General features: G+C 61.8%; 1 protein-coding gene across 1 annotated transcript in view; it reads right to left on the reverse strand.

Annotated features, from left to right (window-relative positions):
* Window positions 1–24,227, reverse strand: part of RAPGEF1 (Rap guanine nucleotide exchange factor 1) — a gene marked incomplete at its 5' end in the record, with an annotated part of 143,593 nt that extends 119,366 nt beyond the window's left edge. The window contains one exon of the mRNA XM_081103177.1: window positions 23,928–24,227. Coding sequence (XP_080959303.1) covers window positions 23,928–24,227 — 300 coding nt within the window. The remainder of the gene's footprint in view (window positions 1–23,927) is intronic.
* Window positions 24,228–25,479: the final 1,252 nt, after the last annotated feature.

Here is a 25,479-nt window from a genome sequence, read left to right on the forward strand (position 1 = left end):
GGGGCAGTGGGGCGGGGAGACCGAGGGGGGGGTGTGTGGAGCCCGCCCCCCTCCTACCAGAGCAGCCCTTACAGCAGTGGTTCTCAACCTTCTGGCCCTTTAAATACAATTCCTCATGTTGTGACCCAACCATACAATTATTTTCGTTGCTACTTCATACCTGTCATGTTGCTACTGTTATGAATCGTCATGTAAATATCTGATCTGCAGGATGGTCTTAGGCGACCCCTGTGAAAGGGTCGTTGGACTGCCAAAGGGGTCGTGACCCACAGGTTGAGAACCGCTGCCTTACAGGCTTTGCCGGGGTCCAGCCCCAGCAGGTCCAGGGATCCCCAAAGGCGTAGACGGAGTCGGCGAAGAAGGAAGGACACGGAGACAGCGTTCAGTTGATCAGCAGCCTAGCCAGGATCTCCAGCCAAGTTCTGGTCTCGATCTCCAGAGAGGTTCTGCTGTTTATTGTCTTGTTACATCCTTATTTATCCCAGTTGATTTTAATCCTGTCAATTTCTATTACAAAGGTTAGGGCGTTTCTTATCTCCATTCCAGGGAGTAAAGATTATGTAGCTTAAGCATGATTGTTTGTAGTTAAAATGATTAACTACCCGCCTGGCACTTAGTTAAGGAGTTTCATCCCCTCCCTGACTTCAGGGAAAAATCCCTACCTGGGGAAACAACCTTTCTCGGAGAGGTGACCTTGGTTAAAACACACAGCACTAAGGGGAGCAAACATATTAAGAACAGTATGCTATATACGCCAGGTCCCTTGAAACATATGCTGTGCAGATGTTTCTTTCCTGCAGCGACTGTGTCAAGCAGCAAGGATGGACCGGCTTCCGGCAAGGCTTAGTGCATTTTATTCATTGAAAAAAGAGCTCTGATGCTAAAACGAACCCAGAAGATATTTGGAACACTCGACTAGAGAACTCCCGAGGCCCTGCCTCCTCCTAGATCCTGTCTAATAAAGGGTGATATGCAAATCAACTGAAGGGGGAACTGGTCGCTATGACACACATTGACCACCAGGGGCAGACACTCCCCAGTGGAGAACAGGCCTAAGCCGTCAGTGGGACACCCTCCCCCCCACCCCCCCCAGGCTCCTGGACTGCGAAAGGGCGCAGGCCAGGCTAAGGGACCCCCCCGCCCCCCGCCAGTGCACGAATGTCACGCACTGGGCCTCCAGTATTTTATGAAAACCTTCATTGAACCTGTTCACATCTTTAGCTACTAAGTTCAAACGACCTTTTCCCTCCCGCAGACTTCCTTTTCCCTTGGGCGTTTCAATCTTACGATTTTCTTTCTGGAGTTCCAGGCACCCAGCCTGCCACCAGCTCTGGCCCCAGCTTCGCTCTGGTGTCTCTGTTCTCCCGTTTCTGGCTCCGGCTGGTGACGGCTCCCTCCATAGCCTCCCTCGCTTTCCTCTGTCTGGGTTAGCTTCCTAGTCTTTCCCTCGGGCTCCCGCGCCCGCTGTTCCATCGCCGTTTCCTGCCTCGCTTCCAAGCTTCCCTTCCGAATGCAGAGGTGAACCCGCTGCCTTGGGATACACCCCGCATTTTAAGCAGTTCCCAAGGCGTCTGAGAAAGAAGGAGAGTTTAGGCCCCGCACACCCGAGGCATTTTTAACGCCCCGCCTGCTGGGATAAGGGTGCAGGACGCAGATCCTGCCTGTGGGTGAGCTCTGCCCTGCACCCTCGCGGCCGGCTCCCGGGGGCAGTCTCCCTGTTTCCCGGGGGAACTTTTACGATGTTGCCATCCCCTCAAGGTTGCAGTGCCCTTCACCACCAGTGCCTTTCCCAGCAGAGGAAGGGGATGCGGGTCCGCACCAGCTGCCAATCCACCCAGAAATGCTCACTGTCTGCCTGGCTCAGACCCTGTAGCGTCAGGAGCACTGGGGGCAGGGGGAGGGGAAGAAAACTCAGCTTTGCCCGGCCAGTGTGGCTCAGTGGTTGAGCGTCGACTGATGAACCAGGAGGTCAGGGTTCGATTCCCGGTCAGGGCACATGCCCAGGTTGTGGGCTCGGTCCCCAGTAGGGGGCATGCAGGAGGCAGCTGATCCATGATTCTCTCTGATCATTGATTGATGTGTCTCTCTCCCTCTCTCTTCCTCTCTGCAATCAATAAAATATATTGGGGGGAAAAAACACTACGATTCTTGACACCCCAACACGAATGGCGGCTTGAGAACAATGCGGCCTTGGCTTCGGGAGCTGCTGAGAAAAGCAGCAGGAACGACGAGCGAATGGGTCTGGAGTGAGACCCACATCTTTGCCCTGGCCTCGCGGCCATGCCCCTGCTCCGGGCCTCCCCGATGCCCCTCGCTGCGCCCACTCCCTGGGGAAACGCTGGGGACAAAATGCACAGGCTTGCGGGGGGCAGGAGCGGCCGCCTGGTGGGCCTGGGAGTTGGGTTGGGACTGGCTGCTGGGATATTTTTGGAGGGGGAGGATTCTGAGGTGGGAGGGGCCGGTGGGAAGGAGGCTGTGACCCCCCTAGTGACGGTGGCCTCAAGGAGGGCACCCGGGCTCCCCGTGGCTCAGGACAGCCCTGGCCGGTGGCTGGCATTTCCTATTTCCTTGAGAGCGCTCTGGTGGGAGGTGGGCGGGGAGACCGAGTCCCAGGCCCCTCAGCTCAGGAGATCCTGTAAAATGCAACGCCCCAGGCAGAGCCCTGAAGGCCTAAACCCTTCCTGTTCACTCCGGTCCTGAGAGCAGTCACTGCCCGTAGACTTTTCTAGACTCAGAGGGTCACTGTGTTGATTGTATTATTATATATATATATATATTTTTTTTTTTTTTAAATATATTTTATTGATTTTTTACAGAGAGGAAGGGAGAGAGATAGAGAGTCAGAAACATCGATGAGAGAGAAACATCGATCAGCTGCCTCCTGCACATCTCCCACTGGGGATGTGCCCGCAACCCAGGTACATGCCCTTGACCGGAATCGAACCTGGGACCCCTCAGTCTGCAGGCCGACGCTCTATCCACTGAGCCAAACCGGTCTCGGCTATATATATATATATTTTTAGATCACGATTTGGAGATGTGCGTCTCGGGGGAAAGAAACCCCAGTGAATTACAAACTGGGGACGTCATCTTGAAGAGGGTGTCGCGGGGCAGGAGTTATGAACTACATCGAGGGACCGGGGCAAAGGCAGAGGAGAGGATGTACAGCAAGTGTTTGATTTATCGCATCTTTTAAAATACTAACATTTGTTGCTCTTAAAAAATTGATCACCCGCTTTGTTCCAGACCCTGCGCTGGGTACATGAGCTCCACATGTAATTCTCTCCACGTCCTCCATGCAGGTGTTTTTTATCGAAGGGGAGTCCGGCCCTAGCCGGTTTGGCTCACTGCATAGAGCGTGGGCCTGCAGACCGAAGGGTCCCGGGTTCGATTCCCGTCAAGGGCACGTACTTTGGTTGTGGGCTCCTCCCCAGCCCGGGCCCTGGTCGGGGTGCGTGCAGAAGGCAACCAATGGATGTGCTTCTCTCACGTTGATGTTTCTCTCTGTCTCTTCCTCTCTCTTCCACGCTCTCTAAAAATCAATGGGAAAATATCCTCGGGTGAGGATAAAAAAACAAAAAGAGGGGGGCAGGAAGTGGGGGAGTGGGGATCTGAACCGGTTTGCCAGGCCCGGGAGGCCCATTTTCCCTGTGGGGAGGCGGCCCCGTGGGAACAGACGCTCTTCCCGGGGAGCAGCTCACCTCCCGGGAAACGCAGGTGAGTCTGTCGCCCCTCGTCAGGGACTTGCTTTTTCTGTCCTCACCCGAGGGTGTGTTTGTCCGGTGGGTCCAGCTCCTCCCTTCCGCCTGCAGGGACCCTGCACAAAGGCCTGGAGCCCTCCTGGCCCTGCTGTGCCCCGAGAAAGACCCCCATCGCTGGGGGTCCCCCAGGGTCCTGCCTTTCTCCCCTGCCCTTCTCCGTGGCCAGGAGCCCCCTGGGGGCCGGGGATGGGTGACCCCGGCTGCCTGTGGGAGGGCTGTCCGAGCAAAGGCCCGGCTGGACCACAGGAACAGCAGGCAGCGCGGGCCCAGAGGCGCTCGCAGGGCAGTGGCCCGAGGCCAGCGGGAGTGGCCGTGGGAGGCTCTGTGCCCCTTCTCCACGGGGATGGTGAGGCTGGTGCCGCTGGCTCGGATCCTCGATGGAAACCGGATGGAAACCTGCCCTCTGGGATCTGGGCACAAAAGAGCTCTGCGGCCCGGGCCTGTCCCCCCCGGCCTCTCCCCCCGGCCTGTCCCCTCGGCCTGTCCCACCCAGCCTGTCCCCCCCCAACCCCGGCCTGTCCCCCTCGGCCTGTCCCCCTTGGCCTATTCCCCTCGGCCTGTCCCCCGCCCCGGTCTGTCCCCCCAAGCCTGTCCCCCTTGGCCTGTCCTCTCCCAGGCCTATCCCCCTCGGCCTGTCCCCCTTGGGCCTGCCCCCCTCGGCCTCAGAGAGGAGGAGACTCCTTCCACATCCAGAGTCTGGCTCCACCCGTGCGGCCCTGGAAGAGGCCTTGCCACCTGCCCACCAGCTCGGCTCCTGGCAGCAGGGCCCGCTGAGCCACATGGCTCCCCTGGCAGTCCGCTGGGAGCAGGCGTGGTCCAGGGGTGGCTGGAGACAGGGCCCCGAAGGCACTCACTCCCCAACCCCTGGGCCCTGTGAGGGCAACCTCAGGGCGGAAGGCGAATCTTACATGTGGAAAAGGGTCTTTGCAGGAGTGATTAAGGGAAGGGTCCTCCTTGCCCTCACCCTCTCCTCGTGCTCACCCCCCTCCTCACCCTCACCCCCTCCTCGTGCTCACCCCCTCCCTCTGCTGGAGCAAACGCCTTTTAAGGGGATGGATGCGGCAGAGGGATTTTTCCGAAGGATCACGAGGTTCTTTAATGAAACCCTCCATAAGCTCTTAAATCCAGGCAGCTTTGCTGGCTCATCGGAAAGTTGGGCCTGACAGTGAGACAGGGATGACCTTTGCTCTGGGGCCTGGCGCTGTCTTCCCGCCACCCCCTCCCCTCGTGGTGGGTGGCATGGAGGTCTCTGCCATCCCAGAGCAGCCACGGCCCCCTCCCCACATGAAGCTCCGCCTACGTCCACCCCCTGGTCCTGAAAGGGGCTCCCTGAGCCCGCTGGTGCAGCTCAGTGGCTGAGCGCCAACCTATGAACCAGGAGGTCATAGCTCGATTCCTGGTCAGGGCACAGGCCCAGGTTGTGGGCTTGATCCCCAGCGTGGGGCCTGCAGGAGGCAGCCGATCAGTGATTCTCTCTCATCATTGATGTTTCTCTCTCTCCCTGCCTGTTCCTTCCTCTCTGAAATCAATGTAAATATATATATTTTTTGAAAGGGGGGCTCCCTGTGTGCTGGGCCAGGGAGCAGGCGGTCGTGGCCTCCCAGGGGCTGGGTCAGAGCTGGAAGGGGGGCAGCAGGAGGGGCACAGCTGGTACCGGGCACAGCGTGTGAGCTGACAGGGTCTCTTCCCGGCTCCTCCAGGGAGGGGCTTCCCCAGGCCGGGAGTGAGCCGGCAGACGGTCCGTTAAACCGGCTAACGTGTACCGTTTATTTATTGAGCTCCGACTACACCCTAACACCCGTGGACCCTCTCACCTCATTTAGCCCCACAGCGACGCGGAGAGGGGGGGCCCTGTTGCAGATGAGACACGGGAGCTATGGGGGGCCATGCACTGGCCCAAGGTCACTGGTTCGCGAGAAGCATGTTTGTGGGGGGTGAGAACAAAAAGCCAGGCCCAGGCCCTTCAAGGACCGAGTGGAGGTGCCAGGCCAGCTCTCTCCGCCTGTGCAGGGACGGCAAGTCCGCGGCTCCCCACGGGGAGGGGCTGGCACTGGGCTGTGGGGTGCCGGCCGCTGGGGCTGCAGCCACGGGGTCGGTGCCAGCTCAGTGCCAGCCTCACCGAGGCCGGCCGTGGTGCCCGGCTCCCTGCTGCAGCCCGCAGGCTGCTGGTGCCAGCGCTCCTGTGGGCAGCCACTCGCGGGGATGCCCGGTCCAGGAGGAGAGCGGGGAACACGAGGTCCCTTTTGGAGCACAGCTGTGGCTCCCAGGCTGGGCGCGGCCTGCACACTGTTTTCGAGGTAAGAACGAGTTGCCAATGTTTGAAAACTGGGAAATCTCATCTTAAAACCCTATGCCCGCCTTCCTTTGAAGAGTGGGGAGATCTGACAACAGGAGGCCCAACTCCTCCATCACCAGGGGGCCCAGAGCGCAGTGACAGCTGCCTGTTCAAGACGAGGCCTGTGGTCCCCAGCTCGCCACAGCCGCCACCACTCCCTACGCCCCGGCCCCTCCTGTGTCTTCATTTCGATGACCTGGCTGCTCCCACAAGGGCAGGACCCTGTGGGACAGCTGTCGGGTCACCACAGACAGGCCTCGCCCAGGCGTGTGGCTCCTCCGTGGCCTGAGGCAGTGTGGGACCCCTCCCCCTCCCTCCCCAGGCCTGGCCATTGATCCCTGGCCCAGGAAAACGCACCGAAAAGAAACTGCCTGGGACAGGTGGGCGGGATGCAGTGCAGGATGTGGGACAGGTGGGTGGGACGCAGTGCGGGATGCGGGACAGGTGGGCGGGACGCAGTGCGGGATGCGGGACAGGTGGGCGGGATGCAGTGCGGGGTGCGGGACAGGTGGGCGGCGTGCAGTGCGCAGGTGCGCCTGTGGCCGCTCCCCTGGGAGGGGAACGGAAGTGTGTCCCTTTGAACGCGGATTAGCAGCTCTCTCCCCAGCTCCCTTCCTTAGAAAGAGAACTTGCCAAGGTTTCCATCAATAATAAATAGCGGTGATCGCGGCGGCAGCTCCAGCCGGAGGCTGTTTTGATATTTTCTAGAGAATTTGTCAGCAAGCGTGCCGTCCAGGAAAAGCGGGGCGGCGGGGCGGGGGCGCCTTCATTAATGTCTCCTCATTTGCATTCTCGCTGTTAAATAATGTATCGATCGCCCTCTGCGTCTGTGACCCCCCCTCCTCCCCAGCCGGTCTGGGTCCTCCCGCGATGAGATGAGGTCGGCACAGACCCTGACAGCCAGAGGCGGGGGCAGGCCGGGGCGATGTCTGGGTGAGGCCCCCGGAGCCCCACTGAGCCTGAAGTCCTTACCGGGAGCCGGTCCCAGCTAACCGGTCGCACCGTGAGGTTGGCGCGGTCATTACACCCATTGACAGCCGAGCAAGTGGAGCGCAGGCGGCTCAGGGCCAGGGAGGGGGGGGGGGGGGCCCGGATGCAGCCCAGGTCTGTCTGGCTCAGAAGCCAGGGCTCCCGACCTCTGAACTTCCCAACCTCACGCCCACCCGGGAGACGGGGAAAGGAGCCTTCTCACCCTGGGCCAGCGCCAGGGCAGAGGTGCCGTGGGCGAGGAACGCCGCTGGCTTTGGGGTGGGGACGAGGAGGCCAAGGCTGGGGGGACACCCCGTGTCACCCAGGGCAGAGTTGACACCAAACGGAGGCCTACGCAGCCGGGACAAGGGCCGGGGGCACGGGCATAAAAGCCTGTGACAGTCATGGCCCGTGCACAGCGGGCCGGAAGCCAGGCTGCAGCCGCTCTCATTTCTGTGAAATGGCGCCCATGGGGGCTCATGCGAACCCGAACCTGCGGGGAAGGACACCTAGGGGTGCGTCGCACCGAGGTGGCGTCAGCGGCGGGGTTTGGGGTGATGTTTCTCTCTCCGTGAGCGGCGGGATTTGGGGTGATGTTTCTCTCTCCCGTCAGCGGCGGGGTTTGGGGTGATGTTTCTCTCTCCGTGAGCGGCGGGGTTTGGGGTGATGTTTCTCTCCCGTCAGCGGCGGGGTTTGGGGTGATGTTTCTCTCTCCGTCAGCGGCGGGGTTTGGGGTGATGTTTCTCTCCTGTCAGCGGCGGGGTTTGGGGTGATGTTTCTCTCTCCGTCAGCGGCGGGATTTGGGGTGATGTTTCTCTCTCCCGTCAGCGGCGGGGTTTGGGGTGATGTTTCTCTCTCCGTCAGCGGCGGGATTTGGGGTGATGTTTCTCTCTCCCGTCAGCGGCGGGGTTTGGGGTGATGTTTCTCTCTCCGTCAGCGGCGGGGTTTGGGGTGATGTTTCTCTCTATTTCCCGTGTTGCCTCATTTGCTCTGAACAGGTCCTTCTGTGAGGTTCTTAGGCGGGGGAGCAGGCCTGGTGTGGGGGGGCTTCGGAGAGGATGCGGGAGGGAAGGCCAGTGCCCCCGGGGACTCCGCATGGAGCATCTGGGCCCTTCCTCTTACCCAACGCCCCTCAGCAACCCCTCCGTGCCTCGGTTTCCCCACTCTCCCTGTCAGTGCGGAGCGCGGTCCAGGGGGACTGTCCTTCCTGCTGTGTCATGTCTGTGTCAAGCATCCCGCTGGTGCCGGCCCAGGGAGGGACCTGGGTTCCAAACAGACAGACCCTTCAGAGGTGCTAGTGACTCCGCCCAGGGCACACAGCTGAGTAAGGGGCGAGCCTGGCCAGCAAACCAGGTCCCTGCGCTGTGGGCTGATCACGCCATCAGCCCCTCTGTCCCTCCCGGGGCCAGGAGCGCCTGGGCCGGGCCTGGCTGAGGCCCTGGCACAGTGACGGTGCCTTCAGGCTGTCCCCACGGGGAGAGTGGGGTGAGCTCTGCTGCGGCCAGGGCGCCGCGCCCCCCCTGCCCCCCCGCATTCCCAGGACCGACTGTCACCTGCACGGGGCCATTTCCTTTCCATGTTCCCCTCACCGCCGCCTCTTCTGCAGTCAGCGGGGTTTCTGCATTCTCTCACCTGCTTGCTTGCTTTTTTTTCTGAAATGTAAATCTTTTTTAAAATGTAAATAATTGCCTTTTATGAAGGAATTATGTCCTAACTTTTCTACTAAAATCTTTCCCAGCTTTATCGAGATGTAATTGGTAGATATAAATTGTGTAAATTCAAGGTGTCCAAGTGTTGACTCGATAGACGTATAAACTGCAAAATGATTATCACCGTAGCTTAGTTAGCACCTCTACCTGTCACATAATTACCGTTTCTTCTTTGTGGTGAGAACATTAAAGATGTGCACTTAGCAACTTTCCAGGATATAACAGTATTATTAACTGCAGTTGCCGTGCTGCCCATAGACCCTCAGAGCCTATTCATCTCACAGTGGAAACCTTTTGCCCTTGACCGACATCTCCCCTCACCTGGGGGCTGGGAGACCCACTCAGCTCACAGGACCCTGGAGGTGTGCAGGGCTGCCTGGCTATGCCGTTCCCCACAAGCACCCAGCTCAGGGCATTACAAGCAAAACGTCGCCTGGTCCCCCTGGCAGCCTAAGGAGGCAGGTGCTATTACCCCATTTCACAGATGAGTACACTGAGGCCTGGAGAGAATATGCGACTTGCTCAAGGTCACACAGCGGAGCCAGAAACCAAACCCAACTCAGTCCAGTTCAGAGCCCGACCTCAGGCCCCTGAGCTCCATGCACGGCCTCAAAGCAGGCGGTGGAGAGCAGGCGGCAGGGGCCTTTGGGCGTGGGCAAGCCTGCGGCGAGGCCTGGCAGAGGCTGCTGACCTGTAGGCCCCGGGGACGCTGAGAGCCAGAGCGTTGGCCGGTGCCTACCCCTTCCCGGAGCTCAGGACGATCACAGAGTTAGTGACACGTGCACTGCAAACGGAGTTTATGGATCTGTATGGATTTAACAGATCAGCCTAAATAGGAGGTACACACGTAGTAGACTGTAGCTACAGCCACACGTACGAAGGCGGCAATCATTTCCTGTGTGTCTGCTCAGCCCCCAGGGGCATCGGGGGTGATGCTGGGCCCCTGGGCCGGTGAGAAGGTGCAGCACCACCTGTGTCCACAAGGGGGCGCCCGAGGGCCGGTGCTGAGCTGCGGGACAGGAGGCTCCTGGCAGCAAACGCAGAGATGCTGCCTGGGGGCCTGAAGACGGTGCCCCTGGCTCCGCTGGGAAGTGGGCTGGACACCGGGAAGGGGAGGAGTCCCAGGTGGGGTAAGGCCTGAGGGGCTCTTTACACATGCACACGCATGCACACGCATGCACACGCATGCACATGAATGCATGCAAACGCACAGATGCATACATACACATACAGGTGTCCCCCAAAATTGTATACACACCTTAACAGCTGATAGGTTAATTTTGAAAATGAAATGTATTTTAATAAGCACTGCCTTTGTAATTATTCAAAGTGTGTGTATACATTTTTTGGTTGATTAAGGTACAATCCAGTGCCAGGTCTTACATGCCCACCTCAGCAAGCTTTATGCGCCCACAGGCCCACCTCCCAGGACAAGACGGAGCAGCTCTCCATCGCCCTTTCTGGCCGCCCCCCTCCGCTGAATGTTTTTGTTTTTTTAAAAAAAATATATTTTATTGATTTTTTACAGAGAGGAAGGGAGAGGGATAGAGAGCCAGAAACATCGATGAGAGAGAAACATCGATCAGCTGCCTCCTGCACACCCCCTACCGGTGATGTGCCCGCAACCAAGGTACATGCCCTTGACCGGAACCAAACCTGGGACCTTTCAGTCCGCAGGCTGACGCTCTATCCGTTGAGCCAAACCGGTCAGGGCCACTGAATGGTTTTTAACACCACGGTTCTTGCTGTTCTCGGGTTGCACGGGCACGGACCCCGCACTCACTGGCCTGCCCCCCCGCCATCCCCGCTGTGTGTGAGCTGCGCGCATCCCTCATCCAGAGCGATCGCCCATCATGAGGAGGAACCACGATTTGTTCACCCCCCCTCCCCGTTGGTGGGCATTTGGGGTTGCTCCCCGTCCTGGCCGCTATAAACAACGCTGCCTTGGGCACCCCCAAGCGAGTCTTGCTGTGAACACGCACTGTCGTTTCTCTCGGGTGAGTGCCCAGGCGTGGGGATGGGGCTCCCGGACAGGCGAGCGCTGAACTTTAAAGGAAATGGCCACACCCCGAGGGAGCGCCCCAGTCCCCAGGTGCCCCATCCTCGCCAGCATTTGGGGTTGCTAGCCTTCTGGCTGTTAGCCACTCCAGCGGCAGCGAACGGAGGTGTAAAGCCGGTGTGGTGTTATCCGGGGCTCGGTGGGGCGGGGGCGGCTCTCAGTGGGCACCCTGGGTTCCCCCAGAAGGTCCTGGCTGCAGGTGTCTGAGATCGATGGGGGAGGAGGGGAAGGCGGCGGGGGGGGGGGGACGGGGGGCACCGGAGTGAGGGGATGGTGGCCACGCGGAGGCCCTGGGGATAATGAGCGGAGACGAGAGACACGCGGGGGAGGGGGAAAGGGCAGAGCGGGAAGAAAGGCAGAGATGAGACGGGCTGGAAGCACCGAGTTAATGGAACTACTAAGTGGTTCATATTTCCCCGCTAATGAGGCCCCTCTGCGGGGGGAGGGGCTCGGACGACTCCAGGCACCGGCGCTAATGAAGTCACCGGAGACTCGAATTCCTGGGGCACCTCTGACAGGGCCATGGCGATGCCATTTTAATTCAGTCCGAGGATGATCAAAGGAGGAAAGTCCCTGTAACACGCCGAGAGCGTGGGGAACGGGAATGTGGAGGGAGGTGGCAGGACGGGGTGGGGTGTGTGTGTGTGTGTGTGTGTGTGTGTGTCTAACGGACAAAGGACCCGGGATGGATGCAGGGATCGGAGGGGCCTCCCGGCAGCGCGCCTGACAGGGGACAAGGCCGCAGCCACAGGCTTGGGAGCAGGTGGGACCCCTGTCCTGGGAGGGGCAGGCACACTGCAGGCACGGCCACGGCCGCCGCACTCCCCAAGCACACGCACCACACAGCCCAGCGCCTGACATTTACCCAGAAGCCCCTGCATGCGGAGGGCAGAGACCAGGCTGCAGCTGGAAGCGCCTCGGGCCTCCTCTGCCCACCTCTCCACACGCACCTGGGCCTCCCCGCTCCGGGTCCCTCCCTCAGGCCCTCCTTCCTGGCTCCGGGCCTTTGCACCTGCCACTCCCAAGCTGGGACTCCCTGTGCTGCTAACTCCTGTGCAAACGCCTGGCGTCATCGCCTCCAGGACTGCCCCTGACCTTCTAGACCGGACGGGCCTGGATACCGCCGTGCTTTCTCGGGGCGGCTGCGACAGGCCGACACACACCGGTGGCTGCAACAGCAGAAGCGGATCCCTAGTTCTGAAGGCTAATGTCCGAAACCCAGGCCCCCGCAGGGCTGGCCCCTGGAACTCTGCGGTCACTTGCCCCACGCCTCCTCGCCCAGTTTCTGGCCTCCCGCCTCCCGTGGCCGTGGCTGAGAATCCCACCTCTGCCTCCATGGCCACACCCGCTCCTCTGTGCCGTCTTCTCTTCGTGTCTGATGAGGACGCTGTCACTGATCGAGGGCCGCCCTCATCCAGGACGGTCTCATCTCGGATCCTCACCCTTATTCCAAATAAGGTCACGTTCTGGGGTGCAGGTAAACATGAAATGGGGGACCCTCTTCAACCCACAGCCTGCCTGCTCAGCATTCGTCACAGTGACTGACGGGGTGACGTGTCTGAGGCCTGTCTCTCTGGCTCCCCCCCGCGGCGTCCAGTGGGGCTGGTGCACTGCAGCCGTCTGTAGCGTGGGTGCTGGCTGGCAGGTGCCTGGAAAGGCGGAGAGGAACTGGGGGATCTCGGGCGAGTTCCTTCTCCTCTCCGAGTTTTAACACCCCCTGCTCCCCCCCGCACACCCCCCCGAAGGTCAGAACGACAGTGTCACCTCCTGAAATGCATTGTCAGGATGTGCTGGGAGCACAGCGCTGCCCAGGCACAGAGTAAGGGCTCAATACATGACGATGCTCAACACATGGAGCTGGGGAGACCGCGAACCCGGGAAGCAGTGAACGGTCCAGAAGCCGTGAGCCCGATCGCAGACGGCTGTGCAACTTAGTGCTTGAAGGCGGGATCGGGCCTGTCCAGTCACTATTGCTACAGTCCCTGCCCAGGTTCCGGCAAATGGAGGACCTCCAGGAATACAGATCGACTGACAGAAGGCTGAATGAATGAATGAACGAATGAATGGATGAATGAATGGATGCCAGCCAGCACCCCTCCTTGTCCCCAGCTGCAGAGGCCGACGGGCTATCCGAACATGCCTCTCTCAGCCGGCCTGGCCTGTCCTGCATGCTGCGTCCTCGTCAGGCCTCCCACCGAGTTTGGGCATCGACATTCCCAGAATTACTTCCAGCGTTGGTTGCTGAGATGGGACCCCCCACCCGAACCCCACCATCCTGCTCATCCCTCCCTGGCGCTGGCGACTCTCTGAGCCTCATGATTAATTCCCTCCAGACACGTTCTCAGGAGGCCGTGTGCTCATGCCAGGAGCCTCCAGACCAAGGACCCTTCACGGAACTGCCTTCCCGATGACCCCTGCTCATTAGCCGCCGCTGGGGTCACCGCCTGGCTGGATCAGGGGCCCCGCAGAGCAGGCAGCTCCCGCAGGGGGACGCTCTCCCCAGCTGCCCAGGGCGGGAGGTCGCTGCGGCCAGACCCCGCGGCGGGGAACCTGGAGAAGGGATGCTGGCAAAGGAGAAACTACCAAGACAAGCCGTTTGCTGTTTGTGACACTCAGCCATGGCCGACCTGAGAGGAGCAGCTGAGGCCGGCGCTCTGAGAGGGTCACAGGCAGGCACCTGGGCCCGGCGCTCTGCCGCATGTCGGCTGCGCTGTGGGGGCGTGGCCTCCTCTCTCTGGGCTGCTTGTCGCGTGGATGTCACAGCAACGCTTCCAGGTGGGCCCGCCGATTCCGTGTAACCGCGAGCCTGGGTGCCCGCCTGCGGCCGTTGCAGAGCCAGGCGCACTCGGCAGCCGGGTAACCAGCAGCGCCATGTGTGAGCATCACTGTGGCCGCTCGGGGCGCGGGGAGCCTGCGACTGCCCACCCGGCTTCCCCCGCCTCCGATTCCTTGGAGTTGCTTCTCTGCAGAAGGTGCCGGGGGCTCTGGGGACCCAGGGGATGCAGCCAGCGGATGCCGAGGGCCCTCTGCGCCCACCGCCCTCAGCCTAGACCTGAGGTCCGCGCTGCCTGGCACCGTGGGGACACTCGGGACACTCGGAAACCTTTGGGGAGTGAACGAGGCAGAAGACCCCATGGGAGACGGAGACCAGGCTTTGAGGGCATGAGACACCGAAGGGGAAAAAGCCAGGAGTGGGTCTGAGCGTGGGCACAGCAGAGCCGTGACCAGCTTCCAGAGGGGCCTGTGGGAGACCAGGAATCACTGGCATTTTGAGCCCAAAGGCGTGGCAGGGGGGGCCCGGGCGCTCTCCGTGGTGCTGAACCGACACCCAGGCTGGAGGCCAGCGGTCTCGCCTCTGCCCGGGCCAAGGGCCAAAGAAAGCGGTGATGGCAGGGGCAGAGGACGCGGAGACACCAGACAAGGGCTGCTGGCCAGACACTCCCAGTGCCCGGGAGGGGGACTTTCTTTTCGCATCACTGCATCTCCAAGCAACAGTCCTCCCCTGGGGACCTTGGGCACCGCCCCGACCCCCCGCAGTGCTCCTGACGCCCCCTTGATGGCGACGGCCAAACCCACCCCATGTCTCTGACCAGAGGTCTGTGCTCACACTCCCTCCTCTTGTCTGGAGCTCTTTGCACACTCGGGTCCTTTCAGCCCAGGCCTTCGCCCCCTCGTCCCCTTCAAGGCCCGTCCTCAGTGTCTCCTCCTCCAGGGACCCCCTCTTGGCCACTTCTCCCGCTGTGCCCTCTGGCTCCGCGGACACCGAGAGCCACGCCCAGCAAGCAGCGCTCCCCGGCTGCTCCCACCAGCCTTCTCTGTCCCCACCCCACGGAGGGACCTTGAAGGGCCTGGTCCTTGCTTTCCTGCACCTCCGTCCAGAAGCACCGAGCCCGGACCGTGCGTGAACGCCGGCCCAGCAGCGCCGCCGACCGCCCTGAGCGAGCGCCCAGCCCGGGCTGCGCGGCACCGTCCGTGCTCTGCCTCACGGAAAACACGGCAACGCTCAGAAGCAGGGCCCGTTACAGTCATCCTGACGAGGGAGGCCCGGAGGACTCGAGCAACTCGCCCAAAGCCACGCACACACCAGAGCCAGGCTTCAAACGAAGGTCTCTCTGACCCTCGCGTCCAGCTTATAACTGCCCGCCCGTCTGACTCATAGAAATGACCCACAACCGAAACACAGGCTAAAACCAGCCCAGCTCTGCTGTTCAGCGGCCGGGAAAACAGACCCCCAAAGAAGCGATGCCGGGAGCATCAGGGTGGAGCAGGGAGCAGCGCCACTCCCGCCGCCGCCAATTCCCGTCACCTGGAAGCACACGTGTCTACACGCACTCACTGAGCACCCGCTGCACGAAACACGCTCGCATTCTGCTGAGACTGGCTCAGCCGGCCACGGATCAGCGCGTGCCGACTGCCAGCCCAGGCGCTTTCACAGGGAGACGCAGGGAGGCTCTGGCCTCGCCCGGCCGCTCCCGGGAGCCCAGCCCATGGGTGGGATTCGACTCCTCTGCTTTCAGGAACATGGAGCACCCTGAAAACGCACTGGCTCCTGGGGAGACGAGAGGGACATTGGGGGCTGGAGTGTCCAGCAGCCGGCGAGGCGTAGACACCCCTTATCGGGTGGGTGCTCTGCTTTGTCATCACACCACCCAGGGAGCCACGCCGGCCCATCAGGAGGGGTTTCTGCACGTGCGTGTGCGTGTGCATGTGCGTGTGTGCGTGAGAGAGAGAGAGAGAGAGAGAGAGAGAGAGAGAGAGAGAGAGAGAAAACTACAGCCAACTAGAGAACGTTGCTTCCTCTGCTCTCGGTGATGGCGGAGCAGAGCAGGGCTCCCTGGGGAGCTCCTGGGGCTGCAGGGCTGGGGTGGGCAGGACGCGGTGAAGGGGCCTGGTCAAGCTCCTCTCCCTGCACACTGCTCCCTCCCCCCGAGGTGTCCCTCTGGGTGGCTCCCTGGCCTCAGCTGGTCTCACCGAGGCCTGAACCACCCGGCAGCCTCCCGCTCCCGCCTCCCCTGTCCCCGGCCTCCTCTTCCCCACCTCTTTCCCAAAGGGGCTGTCATCTTATCAAAAGCCCAGAGCTTTTTAAAGAACCCCGCTCCCCTCGTCCTTTGATTCCGGCCCGGTCTCCCCTGGGCCTGCGGGAGAGCAGAGTGCCTGCCTGAGTGGGAATGTGTCCCTGTTGGCCTGGCTTCGGCTCCTGCGATGGGGTTTGACTGCTGGCTCAGAGGCCCCGCTCCCTGCTGGAGGGAGTCAGGCCCATGAGCTTCCCGAGAGCAGGAAGGGCCTCCCGGTCGCTGCCACTCAAAGCGGGAACCTTCCACTCACTCCGCAAACACTGGCACCTGCTCCACCTGCTCTGCACCATCCGGCTGCGGGGAGCGAGCGGCCTTCAGACAGAAGCTGAGGCTCTGGGGGGCCTGTGCTTCAGCGGCGAGTGGATAGGGGCTGACCCAGGCCCTGCCATTTACCAGCAGTGAGACTTTGAGCAAAGTACTTAACAGCTCCTGGCCTCAGCTTTTCCATCTTCAAAATGGACACAATGATGCCCGAGCTGGTTTGGCTCCGTGGATAGAGCATTAGCCCTTGGACTGCACAGTCTCAGGTTTGATCCCGGTCAAAGGGATCAAAGTCTTGGTTGCAGACTTGATCCCCAGCCTGGTCGGGTCATGTGCAGGAGGCAACCAACCGATATGTCTCTCTCACATCAGTGTTTCTGTCTCTCCCCCTTCGTTCCACTCTCTGAAAATCAATAGAAAAATATCCCCAGGTGAGGATCAACAACAACAAAATGGACACAATGAGCACGTACCAAATACACATCGCTTCCAGTGCTGCGTAACGAACAACCCCCAGCCTCAGCGGCACGCACCACGCCCAGGCCTGGGCTGGGCTGACCCCGTGTCTGGGACCAGCTTGCTGTTGGCTGTGCTAACGCGTATTACATGTTTTCCTCTCTCCATCAGGTCAGCCCGTGCACGTTCTCGTGGCAACGACAGGGCAAAAGGGAGCACAACGCCCATCCCATGAGTGACTCTGGGGCTCTGCTGGCATGGCTGGCACCTCCCTTGGCTGAAGGGAGCCCCCAGGGACACCTGAGTGAGTGGGGGAGAGCTGCAGCCGCTGGCAGAGGCAGAGGTGAGGCCTCAGTCCAGAGTCACCACCGACCACAGACTCCTTGCAGGCCGCTGGGAGGCAGGAGAGGAGGGCGCGAAGCCCTTCGCCCAGCGCTCATCCATACAGGAGCTGCGTCGTAGGAAAGGGCAGAGGTGTTTGGGTGAGTGAGCGTCCAGGCAGGTCCTGCTGATGGTCCTGTCCCCACGGCCCCATCGAGCCTGTTGAATGTATGAGCCGCTGCCCGCCTCGAGGCGAGGGCAGCAGAGGCCGTGGCTGGTGTAGCCTCCTGGGCAGGCGAACCTGCTGCAGGCGAATGGCTTCCCGGAGGCGCGCAGAGGGACCCGCCATCCACCTGGGATTCCAGTCCTCCCGGGACTGGCCTGCAAACCAGAGGGGCAGTCCCAGGGTGTGCCGGCAACAGCCCTGCTGCCAACACTTCCAAAGACGGAGGCAGGAGGCCTCCTGTCAGGGTGACCCTAGCATGGACCAGGGGCAGGAGGGAACAGGTGACCCTGAAGGAAGGCCTCTTCCTGCCCATGTTTTGCCTGGACACAGAACTACAGTTCCCAGCACTCCTTGCAGTGGAAGGAGCCTGGTTCCCTGGGTGGCCGCATGGAGCTTGGTCTGCCCTTTCCCAGTAACCTCCACTGGACGGGGACATAAGCAAGAGAGACACGCGCACTGCCTGAGCCCCTGAGGCCTGGGGTCATTTGCTGTAGGGGTCAGCCTGCCCCATATGCAGCCCCGGAGCTGCAGCCCCGCAGGAACACGGCCACCAGTCCGCCTGCCCGCGGGTGCCCTGCGGCCCGGGAGGCTGGCCATCTCCAGGCTGGGGCTCCTGCAGGGCCAGCCGCTCAGACCTGGGGACCCTGGACGGGGACAGGGAGGGGTTACTTTTAGAGCGGCGGGCCCTCTCTCCGCAGGGAGGACAAAGCAATGAGAAGGCAGCGGGGAGAGGGGAGCCGCCTGGTGCCAGCCTGCCGGTCCCCGGGCAGCCTTGCTGTCAGGACGGTCACAGGGAGTCTGACCTTGAGGGTTTGCCAATTACTCCCGTGCGACGCTGGATAACTTCCTTGACTCTCCCTCGCCGGCTGGAGTTTTCTGATTGGAAACGTGATCGAGAGCACCGTGTCCGAGCTGCTGCGAGACAGGCTCTCCCGCGGAGGCACGTCCGCCTGGAGTGGGGCGCAGCTCATCACGCACCCCACCACGCCTCTCACTCATCCTCCCCGCTCCGGCCCTGGGAGCCACATTCCTTCTGAGGAAGCCGCCTGCGCCCCCCGCTCCCCCCGGCCACCCCCCCCCCCCGGGCCCTGTGCTTGCCTGCAGACCCGGCGAGCCAGCCACGGTCTCTCCTGGGTGGGGGCCGGCTGAGAGGGCAGAGGAAGGGCTGCTGGGGCCAGGCTGGGCCACGTGCCAGAGGGTCAAACAGAAGGTCTGGCCGAGAGGGGAGAGAGAAGCAGCCTGGGAGGAAAGCCACGTCCCTGTGGATGGCTGCCTGACGGGGCTTGGGGTCTGGGTTTGTCCATGGCCGGGTGGCGGCTCAGCCTTGGTTTGTCACATGTGGCTCCGGAGCTTGAAATGTGGCTCATGCACTGAGGAGCCGGGTATTAAACTGCAGGGCATTGAAATAAATTTAAATCGGACTCAAAGTGTGTAGTTGATTCACATGTGGCTGGTGGCCGTCGTCCTGGACAGCGCAGCTCCGGGGCTTTGCTGCCATCCCCCAGGCCTAGGTGCCCCGGGCCTTCGGTGCCAGGGGCCCCCCACTCCCATGCAGTCTGTCCTGAGTGGGGTTTCTCCTGCCACCCGCGGCTTTAGGGCTGAGGTCAGCCCAGCGTGGGTGTGGGGCCTGCAGGCTATAGCTGCCCGTGCACGCGTGTGCTCGCGTGTGCATGTGTGCACTTGTGTGTGTGCATGTGTGAGCTCGCGTGTGTGCATGTGTGTTCTCGCGTGTGTGCGCGCTTGCAGGAAGGCAGATCATGACAGATGGAGGGGCAGGCGGTGCAGAAGCCGAGGCCTGTTTGTTTTCCTGGCTGTGGCCCTGCGCCTGTCTTCACCCTCGTCTCCGAGGCGGAGCTCTTAGCGGCAGAGCTGCGGAGCCGAACTGCTCTGGGGATGGGTTCCCAGACCACGGATTCCTTCACCTGCTTCATTTGCCCCCTGCCTCCCAGCCCAGCTTCTCCCTCTGCCCCTGACGTGGCGGCTGTGGGGCGGCGCAGGGCACGGTGGCAGAGGGGCTTTCCCGGGGCAGCGCGCCCGGGCCCTTGTCGGTTTGCTGGGTGACCTGGGCAAGCTGGTGAGCCTCTCGGAGGGGTGAGTGTGGCGCTGGGAAGGTCTCAGAGGGCGTCTGGGTCTGTGCCACACGCTGCCTGCTGAGCCCAGACACAGACTAAGCCCCAAGGGCCAGGAACCCAGGGCCTCACACCGACAGTGAAGGACTTGCACCGTCAGAGTCCTGCCCCCCAAGCTGACCTGCAATGTAGGAGAGCGGTAGCAGGTGCTGGGGGCTGAGGGGTGCAGAGCCAGGGGCAGCCCGGGGCACCTCAGAACACACAGGGGCTGGGGTTCCCGGACCCTGGGCCTGTGTGTCCGGCGGGCCCCCCTGAAGTATTGGCAGACTCCACGATCCTGACTGAGCCTTGGTTTCCTCGCCTGTAAAAGGGGGGAAACCACAGCAACGAGGCTCTCTGGAGGCGCTGAGGGCAGCGTGCTGCTGCATGGAAGCTGGCGCGCAGTAGGTTTGCAATCAGCGGTGCAGGGAGGGCCGGTGAGGGCCAGGACCAGGCACGAGCCGGTCTGCACCTGTCACCAGCAGCCCTCCTGAGCAAGGCGAGAGGAGCAACTCCCTGGGTCTTGCTGACTCGTCTATTGAGGGGATAGTGTGGCCGTGACCTTGGGGGACCCTTCCATCTCTAAAAGGCGGGGTGGGACTAGCTGACCTTGAGGTCCCCCAGTCTGAAGGTTTAACCCCGCCCCCTCCCCACTGCTGAGGGGGAGCGATGGCGGGGGGGGGGGGGGCAGGGGAGGGCGGACGACTTTTGATGCCTCTCCACCCGGGCGTGCCCTGGGGCCCTGGAGAACCTTGATTCATTAGCAGCTGCAGCTGATTGTTGATTAAAAAGATGCTGACCCCCCCCTTTCTCTTGGTTCTTTCCTGAGCCGTGATTTCAATTTGCAGCCGCTCTCTCTGGGGTGGAGGAAGGTGGGCTGGGAGCTCAGCCCCTCCCTTCCTCCTACCCCTCTCCCCCCTCCCTTCCCTCCGCCCTCAGTCCCAGGCCAGAATTGAACACACCTGCCGGTGTGCATCGATTGCCTGATTAAGGGGAGATTGATTGGTCCCTGCTGTCATTAGCATATAGTTAGCTGTGACCCCTCTGCTTGGCCTCGGGCTGCGGGCTGCGCTGGGAAATGGAGCCCAGCGGGAGGAGGGGCTCAGCGGGGAGCCCAGGCTGCCTGGGCCCCGGGCGGGCGGGAGGCCCCTCACTGGCTTGGCCCGGGACCTTCCTCGGGAACCACTGGACCTGTTTTCCTCTCTTCTAAATGGGGAGATCGAACGCCATGCTTCCTAGAAAGGCTTTACCCCACTCAGAAGAGGGGGCTCCTACCTCCCCAAACTGCTCACCATCTCCACTCCCTCCCAGCCCAGGCCCGGCTGGACCGTAAGCTGAGCGCGCCTGGGGGGGCTCCTCCTTTCGCCGCGCGGGCGCGGGCGTGGGGAGCAGGTGGCACCGGGGTCTCCAGAGGACAGCGGGCCTGGAGCGCAGTGCGGGCCTGGCGGACGGCATGCCCAGGCCACATGCTGGGACAGGCGGGAAGTGGTGATACTGGCGGCCTTGCGGGTGGGTAAGGTCATGTGTGAGTTTGCGAGGGGTGCTGGAATCAAGTTCCACCTCCGGGTGGGGGTGCGGGGTGGGCGCTCAGGGAGACATCCCCTCCGGGGGTCAGAAGAGTTGTCTACGCCCCCAGGAGGCAGCACAGACAAGCTTCACAGCCTTTCTCACACTGTCTCTCCAAGGACAGCAGCTGCAAATAGTTCGGACGCCCGCCATGGCAGGCTGAGGCCAGAACGAGGGAGCCCAGTGTCCAGAGGGTGTTTCTGGACCCAGCTCTGGGCTCGATGTCCACTCTGCCACTGACGGGCTTAGCGGTGGCCGTGGGTAAGCCACGGAGCCTCTCCGAGCAGGTGTTCTCGCCTGTCCTTGTACAGGGCGGGGGGGGGGGGCGGTACAGGCAAGGACCCCTCTGCACAGAGCCTGCACGTGGCTCCCAGGCTCTGCCAGCTCTGCAGGCCCGGGGGGGGGGGGGGCGGGAGGGAACTGGATGTCCTAGAGCGGCCCGTCCGCAGCAGCTGCCCCCGCTGGCAGGGTGGCGAGCCTGTGGGGATCTGGCAGGCAGCTGCCGGGCACAGCTGGTGGCAGTGGCTCCGCTCCAGCCCGATGGCCCTGGAGGAGCTGCCATCATGCCCACTGGCCGGTCCTCGTCCACGGCCGGCAGAGCCTCAGGGAGAACCCGGGGCCAGGGCACCAACCCTCCCTGTGCGTGGTCTCCGGGGCGTCCCAAACGCTGCTCTGCTCCCATCAGACCCGGTCACCGGCAGCGCGATCTCCAGAGGCTCACGTGACCACGGAGACTCCGGTCCCTCCTCTGCACATGGAGGTGGCAATCCGTGGTGAACATGGGATGCCCTGGAGAGTGCCCGGCACCAGCTAGGTCCTCCATCGCCGCAGGTCCCTGTCCCTCACCCCTTGCCTGTCACCCCCTGCCCGCCACCCCCCTCCTGAAGCAGAAGCCTGCGCTCCAGTCAGGAAAGGACCCCAACCCTGTGCACCTGCAGTCAGGGCCCAGAATGGCCTCCCCAGCAGGGGGCAGTGCTGAGCAGACAGAGGCCACGGCCAGAGCAAAGGGCGCCCAGAGTCACGCGCTGCTGATCTTACTTCCTTCACCAGGGCCGGCCGTCTGTTCGACAAACGCATAAGCCCCAAACCCCTGGCTCCCCAGCAGCACGGCCGAGGGAGCCTGGCTCGATGCCTGGTGCGTTTCCCCATCCCACCCGCCCGTCTGTGAGAACACACTGAGGTTTGCCTAGGACTGGCTCCCGCGCTCACGGCCGGACTGGCTCCCGCGCTCATGGCCGACTGGCTTGCAGAGGGAGCGAATGCCCAGTGAGGCCAGGGCCCTGCAAGGACGCAGGTCCCAGCCCATGAGCTGGCCCACATCCTTGCCCCAGGGGCATGGCCAGAGAACAAACGTGCGGAAGCGACCAGGCTCGATTAGCGATGTCTGCCAGGGGAGTGGCAGCCTGGCCCCACATGCCACCCGCTCCATCACACCCGCTGCCAGGGCTGGTAGAGCCTCCTGCCCACCAGGTAAGAAGTCCGTTTAATGTCCCCCCGGGTCCGGGAGCTGCAGTAGGGGGGTCCCCTGAGGGGCCCAGGGCACGATGACAGCCTCTGAGGACCTGAGGGGGAGAGTCCACCGGGCATTCGTGGCGACGCCCCGGCTCAAGGCTTCCTGCACGCGGGTGAGCCTGAGCCGCAGCAGGCGGTGCTGGGTTTTGCTAGGCCTCCAGGCACCGTCCTTCGGAGCTGCTCTCTGCCATGCTGGGATCCGGATCCGGGGGTCAGGGGGGCTGTTCGGAGTCAGGAATCACTGCCCCGTTTTCACGAGAGCCAGTGAAATGCAAGCCCCCGCTGCCTCTGGCTCCCAGACCCCAACCTCGGACGGCAGCCCGTGTCCAGGCTGCAGCGGTCACTTCCGGCCGTGCGGCCTGCAGGGCTTCTCGGGGCTGCGCTGGGGGTGCTGGCGGGTGGGAGGCAGCCCGGCCTGCGGCAGGGAGTGTGTGTGCGGAGCGGGAGAGGAAGGCCCGCGGGAGCCCGCCCGCGCTGTGCCTGGCCGGCCGGGGGAGCAGCTGCTGCAGCCAGCGCATCTCAGGGCGGGTGCCCACCTTTGCTGGTGCCCCTCACGTGTCCTGTCCAGAGGGGGAAACCGACACGTGGACAGAAGAGGAAGACGCCGCTGACGGCACCACAGTGACAACGCTCGGCCCACGGCCGGGCTGACCCGGGGCCAGGCGCTGTGCTAAGTGCTTCCAGGTAATTTCTGCGCCGGCCCATCCGGGCCTGCTCCGAGTCCCCGCTGCAGAGGAGGGAAGGGAGGCCCAGAGAGGGAACGGAACGGGCCCGAGGCCACACAGCCAGCAAGAGGCAGCGCTGGGGCTCGCACCTCTGGCTTCTGAAGCCTCTGCTCTGACCCGTCGCGGTGGGTCCGGGCTGCCTCGTCGGAGCCGGAGGCTACCCTGCCAGCGCCGGGCCAGGAGGGACCTGTGGAGTGAGCCGTGTCTGGCCGGACTGTGGCCACTTGGGCTGAGATCCGAAGCACTTAGCCAAAGCGAGCGGCCGTGGGTGGGTGGGTGGCGGTGGGCACGGCTGCCCGGGAGCGGCTGGAAGGTGGGAGATGGGCCTCGGGAGGCAGCGTATGAGTGTCCTGTGGCTGCCACAACCAGTGGCCACACAGAGTGGCCTGAGACCACAGAGATGTCCTCTCACGGCAGGAGGCCCGAGTCTGGGTGCGGCGTGAGGTCCCTCCTGGGGTCTGTGCCTGGGAATGGCTCCAGGCCCCTCTCCTGCGCTCGGAGGGCAGCAACCCTGGTGGCCCTGCCTGTAGCCCGTCCCTCCAGGCTCCGCCTTCCCGTGGCCTTCCCTCCATTGCGCCCCACCTGTCATTGGCTTAGGGCCCTCCCTCGTTCAAGATGATCCCGGTCCTGCCTTAACCACATCTGCAAAGACCCTCATTCCCAGTGAGGTCGGTCTGAGGTTCTGGGTAGACCCTTTTAGGGGCCACGTCTCGCACACGTGTTGGTGGGACTGAGGACCCCGCTGAGCGAGAGCCGTCCCCTGGGAAGAGGTCAGGTGGCCAGCCTGACTCAGCATCACACCCCTGGCCTCGGGCAGAGGTACCATTCTGAGTTGGACGGTCACCCTCAAAGATTCACCCACGTCCAGAGGACAGAGAGGACACTGGAGCTGAGAGAGCAGTTCCCGGAAGCTCTGAAACCTCCCAGGGGTGATGAGACTCCGCTGGGGGCTCTCGCAGAACGGAACCAGGAGGCGGAGAGCCTCGGAGAGCCGGGAGGGGGAGACCTCGGGGAGTCCCACCAAGGAGCCCACCTGACAATGCTGCTCCGCCAGGTTCCGAGACCCTCCCTTCTGCTGGGAAGACGTGATCGCCAACTCCGCCCGCTCCATGGGTCTCAGCACCGGCTCCGCCAGCAGGGCCATCCATCACGGCGCGGGCGGCCTGCCTCCGAAAGGCTGCGCGATGAGATGCCAATAAGCGCGCTCGCCGCGCTCCACCGGGGCCGCCGCGCAGAAGCTTCTGCTGAGTCCGGACTTTCCCCCCCGCGGGCCCGTCCGCTCCTCGATCCCTCCTCATCGATCGCAGTTGCGTCCATCCAGGGTGACCACTCGCCAGTGGGTGGTAGGCATTTTTTTCCTTTTAATTTTCTGTATCGGCTTTAATTAAACCAAGGTGTGCCTGACCCTGTCAAATTGTATCAAAACAGGACTCCCTGCAGCATGAGGGAAAACATCAGCATAAATTATTGATTAATCTTCATTCACACTAATCTATCAACGACTTCCTCTGGCTGAGTGGACCCGGACAGTCCTCGATGCTTCGCTGCAAACGGCACGGGAAAGCTTTGTGTCAAAGAGATGTGAGACTCGTTCGTTAGCGGGCGGTCACTTCAGCGGCCAGCGAGGGCGGCCTCTGTGCCCGAGCGTCAACCATCCACTGTCCCAGGGCGGCGTCCTCCCGGGTGTCCTGTCCGGTCAGTGAGTTCCATCTGGTCTCTGCTCAGTGTGGGGAGGTGACCATGACGGGCACATGCGCAGATGCGGGTATAACCTGCCAAGTGCTACGACACAGGTGTCATGAAGTAACACTGAGAGTCGTACAGAAACCTACGTGGTCCGATGGAGGCTAATGTGTGAACTGAACTGGGGAAGACATCAGGAAGAGCTTTATGCTGATGTGTTTGAAAGTTAAATGACATCTTAAAATATTTTAAAACCACAACTGACCAAAACCCTCATAAGAGAAAAAAATGCTTACCTATTAAAGAAACTGACTCCAAAATGAAAACTATCTGACAAAAAAAAAAAAAAAAGTCCAGATGGCTTCACTGGCAAATTCGACTAACCATTTAAGAAAGAAATAACCCCTCATTTACACAAAATCGCCAACAGAATAGAGAAAGAAGGGACACTTCCCAACTCACTGCGTGAGGCTAGCAGAACCTAATGCTAAATCCCAGCAAGGACATCAGTCATGGACCAACGGTTCTCATGGAAACGCATGCAGACACCCTTAACAAAGTATCAGTGAATCCAATCAAACAGTATCACAGCCAAGGGGGCTTGTTTCAGGAATGCAAGGCTGGCTTCACATTCAGCAGTAAATCGTCATGTAACAAAAAAACATAATCTGATCAACTCCATGGATGCAGATAAATTATTTGATGGAATTCAG

Source organism: Myotis nattereri (assembly GCF_964212035.1).
Source record: "Myotis nattereri genome assembly, chromosome: 12".
NCBI classification, from domain to species: Eukaryota; Metazoa; Chordata; class Mammalia; order Chiroptera; family Vespertilionidae; genus Myotis; species Myotis nattereri.